This window comes from Elephas maximus, chromosome 22, assembly GCF_024166365.1.
Source record: "Elephas maximus indicus isolate mEleMax1 chromosome 22, mEleMax1 primary haplotype, whole genome shotgun sequence".
Lineage (NCBI taxonomy): Eukaryota > Metazoa > Chordata > Mammalia > Proboscidea > Elephantidae > Elephas > Elephas maximus.
Window position 1 is genome coordinate 24,016,405 of NC_064840.1, and position 18,753 is coordinate 24,035,157.

The 18,753-nt window shown below is 41.3% G+C and overlaps 1 protein-coding gene across 1 annotated transcript in view; it reads right to left on the reverse strand.

Annotated features, from left to right (window-relative positions):
* Positions 1 to 3,322: 3,322 nt before the first annotated feature.
* The window catches only part of SLC5A1 (solute carrier family 5 member 1), a 78,218-nt gene continuing 62,787 nt past the window's right edge, over positions 3,323 to 18,753 (reverse strand). Inside the window, exons 12-15 of the mRNA XM_049865746.1 lie at positions 17,395 to 17,563; positions 15,365 to 15,580; positions 8,761 to 8,866; positions 3,323 to 5,356 (exon numbers count right to left, since the gene is read on the reverse strand). Coding sequence (XP_049721703.1) covers positions 5,139 to 5,356; positions 8,761 to 8,866; positions 15,365 to 15,580; positions 17,395 to 17,563 — 709 coding nt within the window. The 3' untranslated portion in view covers positions 3,323 to 5,138. The remainder of the gene's footprint in view (positions 5,357 to 8,760; positions 8,867 to 15,364; positions 15,581 to 17,394; positions 17,564 to 18,753) is intronic.

The window sequence follows — 18,753 nt, forward strand, 5'->3', positions numbered from 1 at the left end:
ATAAAGAAGGTCCTTTTATCAGATAGGTTTTTGCTATCAGTTTTGCAAGCATGGAATTAATTTATCAAATCACCTGTTCTTTTTTTTTTTTTTTTTTTTTTGGCTTTAACAAACAGAAATTTATTCTTTCACAGTTTAGGAGGCTAGAAGTCTGCATTCAGGGTGCCATCTCCAGGGGAAGGCTTTCTCTCTATGTCTGCTCTGGGGGAAGGTCTTTGTCATCAGTCTTTCCCTGGGTCTAGGAGTTTCTCAGTGCAAGGATTCCAAGTCCAAAGGATGTACTCTGCTCCTGGCTCGTCTTCCTTTTTTTCTTTTTTCTTTTTTTTGATTGAACTTTAGATGAAGGTTTACAGAAAAAACTAGTTTCTCATCAAACAGCACAAACATTGTTGTACCACATTGGTTAACAACCCCACAACATGTCAACACTCTCCCTTCTCAACCCTGGGTTCCCTATTACCAGCTTTCCTCTTCCCTCTTACCTTCCAGCCCCTGCCCCAAGGCTGGTGCACCCCTTTAGTCTTGTTTTGTTTCATGGGCCTGTTCAATTTTTGGCTGAAGGGTGAACCTCAGAAGTGACTTCATTACTGAGCTGAAAGGGTGTCCAGGGGCCATACTCTCAGGGTTTCTCTAGTCTCTGTCAGGCCAGCAAGTCTGGTCTTTCTTTTTGAGTTAGAATTTTGTTCTACATTTTTCTCCAGCTGTGTTCAGGACCCTCTATTGTGATCCCTATCAGGGCAGTCAGTGGTGGCAGCTGGGCACCATCTAGTTGTACTGGACTCAGTCTGGTTGAGGCCGTGGTAGGTGTGGTCCATTTAGTCCTTTGGACTAATCTTTACCTTGTATCTTTAGTTTTCTTCATTCTCCCTTGTTCCTGAAGGGGTGAGACCAGTGGTTTATCTAAGATTGTCGCTCACAGGCTTTTAAGACCCTGGACATTACTCACCAAAGTAGAATGTAGAACATTTTCTTCATAAACTCTGTTTTGCCAATTGAGCTAGATGTTCCCTGAGACCACGGTCCCCACAGCCCTCAGCCCAGCATTTCGGTCTCTCAGGGACTTTGGATGTATCTATGAAGCTACCACAGCCTTGCCTTGTACAGGTTGTCCTGGCTTCCCCAGTATTGTATACTGTCTTACCCCTCACCAAAGTTGATCTACTCTTAGGGCTGAGAAAGATGCCTGGGTTGGGGTGCAACGTGGGGCTCTGGAACTGAACAACACTAACCTGAAGCCTTTGGAGGCAATCGAACAATGCTGGCACCGTTAACCTCTCAATTCTGTCTCCACCAATCCACAAAGCCAATGAGGTTTCTGGAACAGCATCTCATTCAAACAATTTCGTCCATCCAAATACAATTTGGAAATTAGAGTGGTTTTCTTAGGGAAGCAATGTTAATAAATCTCCCTCCCTGCACCAAACACACATATGTTTTTCTCCCAAGGTTTTATTTTGGTGAAGCAGGACAAAAAGAAAGGGAGCTGCAGTGCCTCTTCTAGGGGATGGTAAATTTAGCACTGGGAAAGAGTGGGTTCTAGTGAGTTCGAAAGGGAAAAAAATACTAAGTGAACACCTGTGCCTGACTTAGCTACAGAGATGTAAGTAATGCTCCCAGGTAGATTAAAGGCCCCAAGAACAACTTTACTCTGCAGGGAAAGAGGCCATCTTTTCATTTTGAAGGATTCCTTCATCAATGATTTTTTTTTTTAATCTTTTGGTGATGTCATGTTTTTTTTCACTAATGGAATGGATGCTGGATCACTGTTGGTAATTTTTTATTTGAAAAAAATGGAGTTCCAATTGCCAGCAGGTCATATTTCTACCATGTTTCACGAAGTACATAGCAAATGCAGTACATACTGGTACCATGGTCCATCACATTTCCTTGAGCCATAAACTACCTTACTTAGCTCTCCAAAAAGATACGAAAATACACACAAAATACTAAAGAAACATTGCACTTTCTGCATATAATTATCAGTTTGATGAAGAGCGGGCCATAGTGGTACCACATTCCATGAAGTACACCACACATGTACATATCAATACCATGGCCCAGGAAGTGCATCACAACTGTTTTCACCAAAAAAAAAAACCTCACTTACTTGAATATTCCTGAATGCTGGTAACCATATCTTCCCAATAACAAAAAGGAAATAGCAAACATACTTGCAACCTTTATCTCGCTGCACAGACTCCAAAAGACATAAAATTTGCACATAATCGCTCCTCTGGGAAGCATTCCCTCATACAAATGGCTGTCAACACTGAAATGTGGTGCAGACCAACTTCCTTATTTTTTCAGCAGGTGCACCAATATCTACCACGATGCCAGAACGTACTAAAGTGCCTCAAATGCCTGCCAATACACCTCCAGGAAAAGAAAATGGGAGTGGTAGGTTTATCTACCAGTAACTATTAAAGGGATAAAACAATCACCCACATTTAAAAAAGCCTTCTTTTTTTTTTTCCTGAGAGGGTATGATTTTTCAATTCTGTAAACTGAGCAAATAACCAGTCACTTAGCCCCCTGTAGGAGTCCCTGGGTGGTGCAAATGGTTAACACACTTGGCTGCCAACCAATATGTTGATGGTTCAAGTGCAACCAGAGTATCTTCAGAAGAAAGGCCTGGTGAACTACTTTCAAAAAATCAGTCATTGAAAACCCTACGGAACACAGTTCTACTCTGACACACGTGGGACTGCCTTGAGTTGGAATCAACTCAAAGGCAACTGATAGTTGCCCCATGTACAATGCATACTTCAATCGCAGGGAAAAATAGCTCTTTCCTGCATCCCTAAAGTTATTCTAGTACAATTTATCTCTTACTGGCCCCTGGTTACCCAAGTGTTTGTTCTAACAGGACATTACTGCATTGCCGGTACGGTTGTTGTGAGTTGCACTCAAGTTGATTCCAATTCACGGTGACCCCATGTGTGCAGAGTAGACCTGCTCCATAGTGTTTGCAAGGCTGTGATCTTTTCGAAGCAGATAGCAGGACTGTCTTCCAAGGCACCTCTGAGTGAGTTTGAATCACCAACCTTTTGACTAGTAGTCATGTTTTCTAGAGGTTTTGCAATGAAAATAATCTCCAAACTTTGCTACATTTTTAAACAATATTCAAGTCAGTAGATTCTCTTCCCAACTATCCTGGCTTCCTGCTTCCTAATCCATATCTTGTGCCACCACAAAGTTCACCACAGACATGTGCAGTATTTGTCTAGACTCTCTGGAGAACAGAAAAACAGGGTGTTAGATTTTTAATGTTTTTATTTTTATCAAAGCAATACATTTCAATTTATGAGATGACAATGCAGTTTACCATAACATCCAAATGGCATCTTTCATGTAGGTATCTCCCATTCCCTTTTCAAAGTGACCTTGTCACACCCACAGGAGGTAGGTAGATGCTATAAGCATCAAGGTCCCCATTTTTCAAAGAGAAAAATACACAGCTGAGAAAAAATAATTTACTACAATATACACAGTGAATCCTGAGCAAAGCCAGAAACAGAATCCAGGACAACCTAGACACTTTATGCCACCCACCCTATCCACCAGCTTTCTAACTTTTTCCTTTAACCTCTCAAAGCACAAAACATACCACAAACTCCACACAAGACTGAGTACTCTGGGCAATGCTAGCTGAGTGAAATTCTTCACTTTTCCCTCTGCTCTGCCTAGCTTAAGGGATCATCTATAGGGTAATGAGAAGACACATCAAATAGTGATCTCTGGGTTTGCTTCCTTCCATGAGAACAAGCCATCCATTTACATGTTGAACCATTTTTACACCCAGGAACCACCCTCAGCTCTGCAGAATTTCAGGTCCCCATCCTTTTCAAAGTTAGCCCATAATCGGTCAGTCCTAACATTGTGAATTTTTCTTAACTTCAGTGGGATTATATTACAATAATAATTGAGATTCCACAGTGGATTAAAAGACTTTCCCCTAGGAAACAGGTTCAAGAAGAAGTACAATACTCTCAGCTAAGAGTGTTGGGCACAACTGCCTGGAACAGAAAACAGCTACCCTAACCTTGATCAATTGATAACCACCAATCACGACACATAAAAAGAAGAGCTGTGTCACATGAAATCACAGGGAGGCAAATTATTTCGATGTTTCAATAGAGCATGGCTTCTTTGAAACTAAAGATGCCCCTGAGAGACACATTTGCTCCCACTATTATATGACCTGGAGTCAGTTTCAAAGGTCATAGGGGAACAACAGCACCGTGAGCAAGAGTGGTCTCAGGCGAATGCATTCCAATTCATTATAGTTACCAGAGCACAAAGTTTGTGTAGCCACAGGAAAATATTAACCAAAGGCCAGGCTTACATAAAAATAAAGCATGTGTTTATAAATAAATACCCATGTCGTTCAGTCAACAAACACTGCTAAGTAGCTAAGACATAGAAGGTATAATGAATGGCAAAATTAGTGAAATTCCATATTTGGGGGACTCACAACGGACACTTTTAAGAAGACCAGAAAATTACCTGGGTTTAAGATTATCCCTTTCCCACTGGTCTGAGGCTGTGCCTGGTCCCTCCCTTCAGGGGAAGTGTTGCTACCCCCAGTCCTCTACTTCAAAGAGCAAACACCCACCTAGCACAGGAGCCTTATCAAGCTCCCATCCTCAGCTTTAATGTGTCCATCAGTTTATCAGACCAGTTTTTCTTGTGCCAGGAAAAAGTTGACAGAGATATGATGGGGCAAGATATTTGCTTTAAAAAAAAAAAAAAAGAAGAAGGGGAAGGTGATCTCTCAAAATAATATTCAAGGGTTACAAACAGTGTTGACATGCTGAGTCTACCTGAGACATACATACATCAGACATTGCAGGCCTTCTGTTTCTTAGTTTGTCTTTTTCTAGATAAAACTGAGTGTATTTTCCTCTTGAAACTGTAGCATGTACACCTGACCAGATCATATTGGCTTCAAATACATAATTTAACAGTAAACTAATTATTTTCATCTGTCTAGCCTGTAATTACACATGTACACATCTATCCATCTGAGCAAAATTTACAACGGGCTGACTTCCCTTCCACACCACAGAATGGGACTAAAGAGAGTCAGAGCAAAGAATCTGGCCTTCATGAGCACAGCCTGCAGCAGAAAGCAGGACTTAGGCGAAATATGCATGGCAGAAGACAGCCACAGTGACCAGGATGATGCCATTGATGTTCACTACCATCCGCCACAAAGGTTTCTCAGAGATGTCTGTCATCTTCTCCTTCATTGCTGCCTCCTCTTCCTTGGTCATCTTGGGGCCCTTCTGCTGGTCCAGCCCACAAAACAGGTCAAAGCCCCGCCTGAACCATCCTTTCTTCTTCTCAGAAACTTCTGTGTCAGAGGAAAGACATAAAAGAATTACTGAGTGGCTGGATATCGTTTCCAAGGAGAAGTAATATCATTTAGCATTGGGAGAAACTTCCCAGTTTTCTCGTTTATAGAAATGGAAATGGTACAAAATGTTGAAAGGATGTAAATTAGTCACAAGAAGTGTTAATAGATCTATCTTACATCTTTATGATCAGCTAACCTAAGATAACCTATCAGTCAAATGGAAATATATTCTGATTAAAACAAACAAAAAAACCAAACCCAGTGCCGTCGAGTCGATTCTGACTCATAGCGACCCTATAAGACAAAGTAGCACTGCCCCATAGAGTTTCCAACGAGTGCCTGGCGGGTTTGAACTGCCGACCCTTTGGTTAGCAGCCACAGCACTTAACCACTACGCCACCAGGGTTTCCCTGATTAAAACAGTAAGGGTCAAACAGGAAATAGTTTATGAGAGAAAAATGTTAACCACCGGCTAAGGAACTGTGACATATGAAAGACATAAAAAAAATCCACCTCAGAAACAAACTCATTTCTGCTTGCTGCAGCCCTGGATGACCCAGAAGTGCATTGCCTACACCTGGAAATCCCAGACTGCAGCAACACTCAGCCAGGTGGTAAGGATTTGTCCTAACAGGCTCTGATGCAGGGGCAGTAGTGATCAACACTTTTTATGGCCTAAAGATCTCTGATGGTGCATGTCAACACTACAGAATCAAACCATCAAACTGTCCCTGATACTCTAATGTATGCCCATTAAGAACAATGAATCTCTCTTCTGAACTCTGAGTTTGAATTCCAGCTCTGCTTCTTACTGGCTATGAGATCAAGCCCATTGAGTTTTCAGCACCATGGCCAGGGATCCACTGCGCGGTCGTCTCTTTTTTCCTACTAGAGTTACAGAATGTTAGAACCTGAAAGAATTTTAGCGATCAAGCACACAAATGTGTCAGAACTGGGACCCAAACCCAGCTTTGTGGCCCAGATGCTTCACCACTCTTATCCTCAGGCATATATAGAATTGGATAAATAACACTTTCATCATTGTAAGATTTAATGAGAGAGCACCAAACACGTAGTGTTAATGTTAACCTCCTTCCATTCTCTCTTTCCACTCACACACATAAGAAAGAGAGACAAACATACTCATACCCCTCCCCTTTCACCACTCCACCAAAATAGGAGAAATGGAAGGAGTAGCAAGGAATTGGGCTCACTGATCAGCTCAAGTAAGAAATACATGGTTTTCTTGGTTACTTCAAAAAATGAGCAACCTTGGGAAAGTCCCTATGTCTCATTTTCCTCATCTGTACAATTGGAAGAATCATACTTAAATTGTTTTCCTTAAAAGAACGATGTGATGCTAAAATAAAGCATAAAAAACAAACTCGTTGCTGCCAAGTGGATTCTGACTCATAGAGACCCTATAGGACAGAGCAAAACTTCCCCATAGGGTCTCCAAGGAGTGCCTGGTGGATTTTAACTGCTGACATTTTGGTTATCAGCCAAGCTCTTAACCACTGCACCACCAGGGCTCCCATCTAGGGTAAGGTATTCATAATTAAAATATGTTATGGTCATATCATCATACATCATGATGATGGGGAAGATGGTGAAGCTGAAAGGTTTCTTCATGCTATTATTTCTCAGCACTTCAGAGTATGGTGAGGCGATATCCATGGTCTGTAAATGCCCTCAAGAGAGCTTGGTTTATTGTGCTTTAATAAAAAAGGGCACCATGAATTCATCAATAATTCTAGCACTGCCATGAACCTCAGAAGTCATCAAGTTGATTCTCTAGCCAGCGTAGGTGTCTCCTCTGTAGCATCCCTGATAGATACACACTTTCCACTCATTCCTTTCCAAACCAACTCAATTATAAAACTCTTCTTTAATAATAATCATGATTTTGACAAAAAAAAATTTTATAGTCAAACATTATCTCAGTCAATGTTTCCAAAAGGACTATGAGGTGTGGCTATTATCTAAAATACTTTTAGGTGAGGAATCTAAGCCTTAGAAAAATGGAACATTTGCCCAGTGTGGTAAGTAAAGGAGCCAAGATTCAGTCCCAGTTCTGCCTGATTATAGATCCTACATTCTGTCTCTGCCCTATCCTGCCTCCTTAACTTTGAGTTAAAATTGGAGGGTTCTTTTCACCCATAAGTCTTACTCCTGCCCTCTGGTTCACACAAAAATAATCTCTTCTTCCAAATGAAAACTCTCGGCACTCAAAATACCTCCTTATCTATGTCCCATTCACAGCTATGATGTTATCACTCAAAGTGAAGATATTTTTGGAGGAGTAATGTTCATATTACAGCCTAGGAAACCCTAAGGGGGAGTTCTACTTTGTCCTATAGGTTTGCTATAAGTCAGAATCAACTCCATGGCACACAACAACAACAGGGTTCACACCTGCCTGCTCCAAAAAAAACAGAAAGTCACCATGTCATCTACCTCCGGCTCCAGGTTCCCTCCTGCACTTGCATAGTCACAGAATTTAGGACTGAAAGGCCCTTAGAGATCAAAAGTAGACTGTATGAGACCTGGAACCATATGCAAAGTCTCTCCCTCCCTGAATCTCAATTTACATGTCTGTAAATAAATTTAGGTGATAAAAGCAAATTATCTCCAGGATTCTTTCCAAAGTTAGGATTCTATGATATTCCTAGTGGCTATATTCAGGAATTGTTCTGATGCAGCTGTGCTGTCCTTTGAATGGAGTGATGAGACTTCCCACCCAGCACTAGGTCAAGCACATATGACCTTGAACTCCCATGCCTGTCCACGCCACATATATACACAACCATCCTTCATATGTGCACCTCTGCCATGTAGGGAAGTAAAGTTGCAACACTAAAGTTAAAGAAAGCATATCTCCATGATCAAGATAATTCTCTGAGCACCAACTAAGCATTATTTCATCAGGTTTCCAGAGAAATTTGAATTTCTAAATCTAATACAGTAAGTCAGAGAGACGTAAAATCCCAAGAGCCTATATCCCATCTTTCTGAGGTCCCCAGAACTGACCATAGGTTTAATTCCACCTGCAATCAGTTCATAGGCTATGTCAGAAGAGCTCTGACTCTCCCCTCATCCCTGGTCATGCCCCACAGCAGGGTGGCATGTTCCTCATGTACACTTACTCACTGATCACTGTAAAATCTGAGGCCAGGAGAGGTGGGATGATTCTGCACCTTTCTCCTCCCCTTGACTAGGCCTTGGAGTGAACTTCCCAAATCTCATTCATCCATCTCATCCCCATCCCATTCCTCAGTCCCTCTAGGGAAGAGATCTGAACTTTGATGAAGATATTTAGTAAAGCCTTCAGGAAAGTGGTCTTGCTATTACTGTAGGAGTAATTTTTAGAGCTTGGAAATAGTCTGTGAGTCATAAGTCACCAATTTCAATGGTCTCCTCTGGAGCTTCCTGGATTTCCTCCTCGCCTGCATCTAGATCAATTCGCTCCTCTTTGCTGTTGCGGAGACTCCAGCACAGACGGTAGAGCTGCAGAGAAAACAGGACAGGTCAGCAAAAAGAGCTAAACAGTGTCTCGCAAAAAGAAGAAGGGAGAACAAAGGAATATGTGCCAAGAAAGGAAAACGCATGTGGCCTCTCAGTCCCAGGAAGAACACAGATAACTGTCCCATTCTCAGCATTATCCCAACTATGTTGGGAATTTAGATATAAATCATACATGTGTTTATACAGTAGACCTTATGATGTATGTCTATTCAGAGGCTAAGAGGACTGCCTTGAATACAGAAATGTGGTCACCAGGAGTTAGAATCAACTCCATGGCAATGGGCTTTTTGTTTTGTTAAGTGAACGAATTCTTGTTACTGATGATAAATTAGTTTGCTCCTTTTAACATCGGTACTGGGAAACATCATCACTCATATATTAGTTTGTCATACTGTGGTGGCTCGTGTGATGTTATGATGCTGGAAGCTATGCCTCTGGCATTTCAAATACCAGTGGGGTCACCCTATAGTGGACAAGTTTCAGCAGAGCTTCCACACTAAGAGAGACTAGGAAGAAGGATGAGGCAACCTACTTCTGAAAAAAGTGGCCAGTGAAAACCTTATGAATAGCAGCAGAACACTGACATAGTGTCAGAAAATGAGACCCTCAGGTTGAAAAGCACTCAAAACACGACTGGGGAAGAACTATCTCCTCAAAGTAAATTCAAACTTAATAACGCAGATGGAATAAAGCTTTGGGGACCTTCATTTGCTGATATGGCATGACTCAAAATGAGAAGAAATAGCTGCAAATATCCATTAGTAATCAAGGTATGGAAGGTACAAAATATGAATCCAAGAAAATTTGAAGTTGTCAAAAAAGAATGGAACTCTTGAAGATCAATATACTAGGCATTAGTGAGCTGAAATGGACTGGTATCGGCCATTTTGAATCGGACTACAACATGGTCCGATACGCCAGAATTGAAAAATTGAAGAAGAACTGCACTGCATTCATCGTCAAAAAGAACATGTCAAGATCTGTTCTGAAGTACAACACTGTCAGTGATAGTATAATATCCATACACCTATGAGGAAGAACAGTTAATACAATTACTATTCAAATTTACGTACCAAACAGTAATGCCAAACATGAAGAGATTAAAGATTTTTACCAACTTCTGCAGTCTGAAAATTGATCATACATGCAATCAAGATGCATTGATAATTACTGGTGATTGGAATACAAAAGGAAACAAAGAAGAAAGGTTGGTAGTTGGAAAATATGGCCTTGGTGATAGAAATAATGCCAGAGCTCCCATGATAAGTCTCGTTACGGGAAATACCTTTTTTCAACAACATAAACAGCAACTATTCAAGTGGACCTCACCAGATGGAATACTCAGAAATCAAATTGACTATCTGTGGGAAGAGACAATGGAGACGCTCAATATCATCAGTCGGAACAAGGCCAGGGGCCACCTGTGGAACAGACCATCAATTGCTCATATGCAAATTCAAGTTGCAGCTGAAGAAAATTAAAACAAGTCCACAAGAGCCAAAGTATGAATTTGAGTATATCCCACCTGAATTTAGAGACATCTCAAGGATAGATTTTAAGCACTGAACACTAATGACCGAACATCAGACAAGTTGTAGGATGATATCAAGGACATCATACATGAAGAAAGCAGAAGTTTATTTAAAAGACAGGAAAGAAAAAAAAAGACCAAAATGGATGTCAGAAGAGACTCTGAAACTTGCTGTTGAGCACTGAGTAGCTAAAGCAAAGGGAAGAAATGAATTAAAAGAGCTGAACAAAAGATTTCAGAGGTGGCTCAAGAAGACAAAGTAAAGTATTATAATGAAATCTGCAAGACCTGGAGTTAGAAAACCAAAAGGCAAAAAAAAAAAAAAAAAACACCACACTCAGCATTTCTCAAGCTGAAAGAACTGAAGAAAAAATTCAAGCCTCGAATTGCAATCGTGAAGGATTCTATGGGGAAAATATTAAACGACGCAGGAAGCATCAAAAGAAGATGGAAGGAATACCACAGAGTCATTATACCAAAAAGAATTAGTTGATGTTTAACCATTTCAAGAGGTGGCATATGATCAGGAACCGATGGTACTGAAGGAAGAAGTCCCAGCTGCTCTGAAGGCATTGGCAAAAAACAAGGCTTCAGGAATTGATGGAATATCAACTGAGATGTTTCAACAAACAGATGCAGCATTGGAGGTGTTCACTCGTCTATGCCAAGAAATATGGAAGACAACTTCCTGGCCAACTGACTGGAAGAGATCCATATTTATGCCTATTCCCAAGAAAGGTGATCCAACTGAATGTGGAAATTATAGAACAATATCATTAATATCACATGCAAGCAAAATTTTGCTGAGGATCATTCAAAAACTGCTGCAGCAGTATATCAACAGGGAACTGCCAGAAATTCAGGCCAGTTTCAGGAGAGGACGTGGAACCAGAGATATCATTGCTGATGTCAGATGGATCCTGGCTGAAAGCAGAGAATATTAGAAGGACGTTTACCTGTGTTTTATTGACTATGCAAAGGCATTCAACTGTTTGGATCATAACAAATTATGGATAACATTGCAAAGAATGGGAATTCCAGAACACTTGAATGTGCTCATGAGGAACCTTTACATAGATCAAAAGGCAGTTGTTCAGACAGAACAAGGGAATACTGATTGGTTTAAAGTCAGGAAAGGTGTGCACCAGGGTTGTATTCTTTCACCATGCCTATTCAATCTGTATGCTGAGCAAATAATCCGAGAAGCTGGACTATAGAAGAAGAACAGGGTATCAGGATTGGAGGAAGACTCGTTAACAACCTGCATTATGCAGATGACACAACCTTGCTTGCTGAAAGTGAAGAGGACTTGAAGCACTTACTAATGAAGATTAAAGACCACAGCTTTCAGTATGGATTGCTCCTCAACATAAAGAAAACAAAAATCCTCACAGCTAGACCAATGAGCAATATCATGATAAACGGAGAAAAGATTGAAGTTGTCAAGGGTTTCATTTTACTTGGATCCACAATCAACAGCCATGGAAGCAGCAGTCAAGAAGTCACAAGACACATTGCATTGGGTAAACCTGCTGCAAAGGACCTCTTTAAAGTGTTGAAGAGCAAAGATGTCACTTTGAAGACTAAGGTGCGCCTGACCCAAGCCATGGTATTTTCAATCACATCATATGCATGGGAAAGCTGGGCAGTGAATAAGGAAGGCTGAAGAAGAATTGACGTCTTTGAATTGTGGTGCTAGCGAAGAATATTGAGTATACCATGGACTGCCAAAAGAATGAACAAATCTGTCTTGGAAGAAGTCCAACCAGAATGCTCCTTAGAAGCAAGGATGGCGAGGCTGCATCTTACATACTATGGACATGTTGTCAGGAGGGATCAGTCTCTGGAGAAGGACATCATTCTTGGCAGAGTACAGCGTCAGCGGAAAAGAGGAAAACCCTCAACGAGGTGGATTGACACAGTGGCTTCAACAATGAGCTCAAGCATAACAACAATTGTAAGGATGGCTCAGGACCACACAGTGTTTCATTCTGTTGTGCATAGGGTCACTGTGAGTCGGAACCAACTCGACGGCACCTAACAACAACAGCATGGGCAAAATATTGAAAGACACAGGAAGCATCAAAAGAAGATGCAAGGAATACACAGAGTCACTGTACTAAAAAGAATTGGTCAATGTTCAACCATATCATCAAGAACCGATGGTACTGCATGAAGAAATCAAAGCTGCACTGAAGGCACTGGTGAAAAAACAAGGCTCCAGGAATTGATGGAATACCAACTGAGATGTTTCAACAAGCAAATCTGGAAGTGTTCGCTCATCTCTGCCAAGAAATTTGGAAGACAGCTACCTGGGTAACAGGCTGGAAGAGATCCATATCCACGCCCATTACAAAGAAAGGTGATCCAACAGAATGCTGAAATTATCAAACAATATTATTAATACCACATGCGAGTAAAATTTTGCTGAAGATTATTCAAAAGTGGTTGCAACAGTACATTGACAAGGAACTGCCAGAAATTCAAGGCAGCTTCAGAAGAGAACGAGGAATGAGGGATATCATTGCTGATGTCAGGTGGATCTTGGCTAAAAGCAGAGAATACCAGAAAAATGTTTACCTGTGTTTTATTGGCTATGCAAAGGCGTTCAGCTATGTGGATCATAACAAAATATGGATACATTGTGAAGAATGAGAATTCCAGAACACTTAATTTTGCCCATGAGAAACCTGTACATAGACCAAGAGGCAGTTGTTCAAACAGAACATGGGGATACTGCATGATTTAAATTCAAAAAAGGTGTGTGTTAGGGCTGTATCCTCTCACCATACTTATTCCATCTGTATGCTGAGCAAATAATACGAGAAGCTGGACTATATGAAGAAGAATGGGGCATCAGGATTGGAGGAAGACTCATTAACAACCTGCATTATGCAGACAACACAGCCTTGCTTGCTGAAAGTGAAGAGGGGTTGAAGTACTTACTGATGAAGATCAAAGCCTACAGCCTTCAGTATGGATTGCACCTGAACATAAAGACAACAAAAATCCTCACAACTGGACCAATGAGCAATGTCATGAAAAATGAAGAAAAGATTGAAGTTTCCAAGGATTTCATTTACTTAGATCCACAATCAACGCCCATGGAAGCAGCAGTCAAGAAATCAACCGACACAGTGCATTGGGCAAATCTGCTGAAAAGGCCTCTTTCACATGTTAAGAAGAAAAGGTGTCTCTTTGAGGACTAAGGTGCACCTGACGCAAGCCATGGTATTTTCAATCACCTCATATGCATGCGAAAGCTGGACAATGAATAAGAAAGACTGAAGAAGAATTGACACCTTTGAATTATGGTGTTGGTAAAGAATATTGAATATACCATAGACTGCCAGAAGAACGAACAAATCTGTCTTGGAGGAAGTACAGATAGAATGCTGCTTAGAAGCAAAGTTGGTGAGGCTTCATCTTACGTACTTTGGACATGTTATCGGGAGGGACCAGTCCCTGGAGAAGGACATGATGCTTGGCAAAGTCGAGGGTCAGCAAAAAAGAGGAAGGCCCTCAACAAGATGGATTGACGTAGTGGCTGCAACAACGAACTCAAAGATAGAAAGAATTGTGAGGATGGCATAGGACTGGGCAGTGTTTCGGTCTATTGTACATAGGGTCACTATGAGCTAGAACCAACACTACAGCACCTAACAACAACAACAACAACTGGGAAACAAGACTAGACACCTAGTTGTCCAGACCTATAATGTAAGATCAGATTTTTGTGCTAAATGTTTGTCATACTCAGGGTGGAAAAATCTGCAGAATCATGTGTATGATATTGGAACAGGGTAGAGCTGGAGGCACAATTTCTATTGACACAGTCTAGAGCATGAACCAGAATCTTGGAGAAGTTTGAAAAACAATGCAAAGTGTTCATCCTATCCATACCGTGTTGGTGACTACCTTGGTTTCTCTACTGCAAAAAGAAGCATGGAGATAAATGTGTTTGACGTTTTGATACTTTAAAAGACTGAGACATGGGGAAGGAGTTGATACAACATGAAAAAGCCCATCACAAATCTGACCAGCAGACAATATGAAAGCAGTCTTTGTTTGGCATTGAGGTTGGTCACAGCTCTTGAAAATTTGGCACTGGGGTTTCAAGTCTCTTAAGAGTTCTTTGGATGCCTGTATTTGTGTGTGTGTGTGTGTGTGTGTGTGTAAAGCATTAGCTAAATTCATTCTTTTCTGTGGACAAATATGGCCTTGGGTTAGTTTTTTAGCTCTGATCCCTTGGAAATCTGAAAAACTGGAATGTCCGCTGTGTTGAATTACCAGACTACATTGCTTATGCTAAATATGACTCCTAAACAGTAAACTGCAACTGGCTTGCAAGGGCTATAAATGAACCCCAAACCAAGGGGTTTATCTAAAACTAAAGAAAAGTACTCACAATTTTTGAAGTTTTGAATCAATTGGGCATTGATACTGTTAGAAATGTCTTAGCTTCTGTGACTTAATCGGAAAAAAAATTCAAATGAGAAATCATACTTCGGGCTCCCCTCAGTGTGGTGATTCTTGTAACAAGGTATGTCCCTTGCTGGAACTCCTAGAAACTAAGGACCATGGGACTGTTAATAAGAAATATCAGGTTTTATTTGAGACACGGGCCTCTGAGCCAGGAAGGCCCCTACACCTGCCCATGTGATTTCATTTCCTTGCACTTCAGCTGTCACTTGGGGAATGGGGCCAGAGAATAGACCCTGGGCTGAAGTGTGAAATAGTGTGAGGACTCCCATTGAAGACACATGCCTGACATGGCCTTGCTGATTCACTGTGCTTCCTGTCCTGTATCCTTCTGCCTGAAACCAATGCCAAGTATGGCCCATTTTTGTCGTGTGAGTGTGAAATATCTAAGCCAAGACCAGTGAAAATGAGCACTGCAGCATGAACATGAAACAAGAGAAAGCCAGGCCTCCCAAATGGATACTCACATGGACATCTGGAATGGGCTTAGTTAAGAGGGAGACGACTACGGTGACGATGATAGAAATGACAAAGAGGATGATGGCAAAGTACAAGTAGTGCACACCACAGATAATTGTGGGGCAGTTGCTGGGCTGCGTGCAGCTCCCGGTTCCATAGGAGAATTCAGTAATCATACGGGCTAACCCAATCAGAAATCCTAGGATCAGTCCCCAGAAGGCTCCCTGTGAAAGAAAACTCTGGGTTAACTAATGCCACACACAGAGCACAGCTGAGCATTCTGGCGTACCTGTGGAAACAGAAGTGAGGGAATAAAGGGGGGGAAAATTATAGCTCCAGGCCTCCTAGAACAAGAACACTGGAGACTGGAATATGATCAGGCCTTCAGTGGATGTATTTATCATGTTTCAGGAATATGATTTTACCTGGATTGTAAAAGAAACATTCATAATATAGTGGGGTAAAGTGTCTAATATACCACCCATTTGTCAGTTTGTTGTACTATGGTGGCTTGTGTGTTGCTATGATGGTGGAAGCCATGCTACTAGCATCTCAAACACCAGCAGGGTCACCTGTGGCAGACCCTTCGGAGCTTCCAGACTAAGAACAGACTAGAAAGAAAGGCCTATTGATCTAATTCCAAAAATTAGCCCATGAAAACCTTAAGGATGACAACAGAATACTATCCAACTCCTTTGCCTTGGAAATGTCATCAGGAAGTGTCAATCGCTAAAGGTAGACATCATGTCTGGTGAGGTAGAGAGCCAACATGGGCATGGGAGACTTTCGAGATGGATCAGCACAATAGCTGCAACAATGAACTCAAACATGCTGACAATTTTGAGGATGACATAGGACTGAGCAAAGTTTCGTTCTGTTGTACATAAGGTCGCCATGGGTCAAAGTCAACTAGATGGCAGCTAACAACAATAAAGTGTCTAATAACTGGCATATAATATTAACTAAAGGTCTTAATAATCCCAAAAATAATTCTCTTTAACTTTTAAAATAATTTGAACCTCCCTGTCCTCAGCTACAATCACTACCAGCCTATAGATTTAGGCACATTCAAATGTAAGTAACAATTTGTGAATTAAGACATGAAGACATGGAAAAAGAAATTAGGTCCTTTGGGAATGGAGGAGAAAGGAACTCTCCTATCAAAATATAAATAAAACTTCCTTCTTCATCCCTCTTTATGGATCCAAAGTTGCTGTTTTTAATTTGAAAACATAAAACTGAACTATGTGTTTTTGCACTGAATTTTGTGGTTGCACGTTAGAGTGATTGATTTTTGGTCAGTCTGCACCTAAAGGATTCTTGTCCCACTGAAGGCCTGACAGAATACGCCAGGTCTAGATCTGGAGACCACATTTTAAGAGAGCCAATAATAAAGTAAAGTGTGTTCATAGAAGGATGGCCAAAAGGGGTCTTCATGATTTGTCAAGTGTTGTTCTTAATAGCTGTAAATTACCAGCTACTCTTTAAACACGACATGTATGCTCACGTGTCTGGGTCTCTATACAGGTCATTCCCTCTACCTGGGAGAGCACAGGCACCTCCCTTCCCGGTAACGTTGTTCTAGCCTGAATGTCCCATCCCTGCTCCCCAGAGAGAACTGAGTGGATTCACTCTCCTTGCTGTGGCCGCAGCACTGTGGACACACCTCCATCGCCAGCACTGATCTCCCTGCTATGTAATTACTCACTCACTCCTCTGTCCCCCCATCTGAGCTGGGCGCTTGTCCAGGGCAGGAATCAGGTTTCCTAAATCTTTGTGTTTCTAATTCCTCGCCCCATGTCTGGCACCTGAAAGTGTCCGCTAGATGAATAAATGAGTAAGGAAAAAGAGGTACCTGTTCCCCATTCATTTGTCACTCAAAATAGTACTTCTTGACCTTGAGTTTGTGTGAATAGTATTGATACAACTTTCTAAGGCTTTTTTTTTTCCTCTTGGCAATTAACTTCTTCCTATTTCTTTTTTTTTTTTTTTTTAATTTCTTTAGTCTTTATTCTGGACATGCCAGAATGATACCTACTGGTTCATTGACTCTCTTGCAGAAAATAGCAAGCAGGAAAACAGCTGCAATGGGTGGTCCCAAGTAACTGGTGATGGACTGGATGTAATCGAAGAGTTGCCCACTTTGTGCCGACTGCACAATGGGCACCCAGGCGATGCTGATGCCAATCAGGACCAGGATGAACGCCCTGGAATCAAAGCCCCCACAATAGAGTGTCAGAAAATAACTGCACAGGAATAAATACATATTACTGTGTGCGTGCCTGTATGTATACATATATACATAGAGAGAGGCCTGGTAGTGTAGTGATCAAGTGCTCAACTACTAACCGAAAGGTCAGACGTTTTAACCCACGAGCCACTCTGTGAAGAAAGATGTGGCAGTCTGCTTCCATAGATTTACAGCCTTGGAATACTATGGGGGCAGTTCTACTCTGTCCTATAGGGTTGGTAGGAGTCAGAATCGACTTGAAAAGAACAGGTTTATATATTTTTTAAATTATTATTTATATTATACATATACATAAAATCTCATTAGCAAATATAACCACAGCAAGGAGAAATAATTAGCAAATTCATTCTTCAGGCTTTTCTCTTCCAAACTTTGCCTTCAGGAAAGTCGTCTGTACCTATGAGTGATTCAACAATAACCTAGACCCAGTCACTACCATAAACATATTCCAGTCGAGGGGGAATAGACTATAGGAACAAGAGTATGGACTTTGGAGCCAGACAGTCCTAGATTCAAATTCAAATTATAATTCTCTCTGTACGACATGGGACTCATTGAGTAACCTCTGTAATGGTTAACTTAATGTGTCATCTTGACTAGGCTATGGTGCCCAGATGTTTGGTCAAACCTAACAGTCTAGATGCTGTTATGAAGTTGTTACAAATGATCAAACCAGATTATTTAAGTAAAGCAGATGACACTCCATAATGTGGATGGCCTCATTCAATCAGCTGAAGGCGTTCAAAGCAAAAAGGGAGTTTTCCCTAGAGCGTATTTTGCCTCCAGAATGTAAATAGGCATTTTGTCAGAACCCATCAATCTTCATTTCCCATTGTCTGACCTTGGGATTTTGGAACACAAGACCGTAGAAATCTCCAGCCTGTCACCTGACCTACAAATTTAGACTTGTCAGTTCCCCATTGCTGTAGGAGCCAATTCATTAATGCATACAGATGCATATGTATACACATACACATATCTATAAAACCAGTAGCCATCGTGTCATTTCTGACTCATGGTGACCCCATGTGTGTCAGAGTAGCACTGCATTCCATAGGGTTCTCAACGACTGTGACCTTTAAAAGCAGATCCCCAGGCCTTTCTCCTGAGGCACCTCTGGGTGGATTCAAACTGCCAACCTTCTGA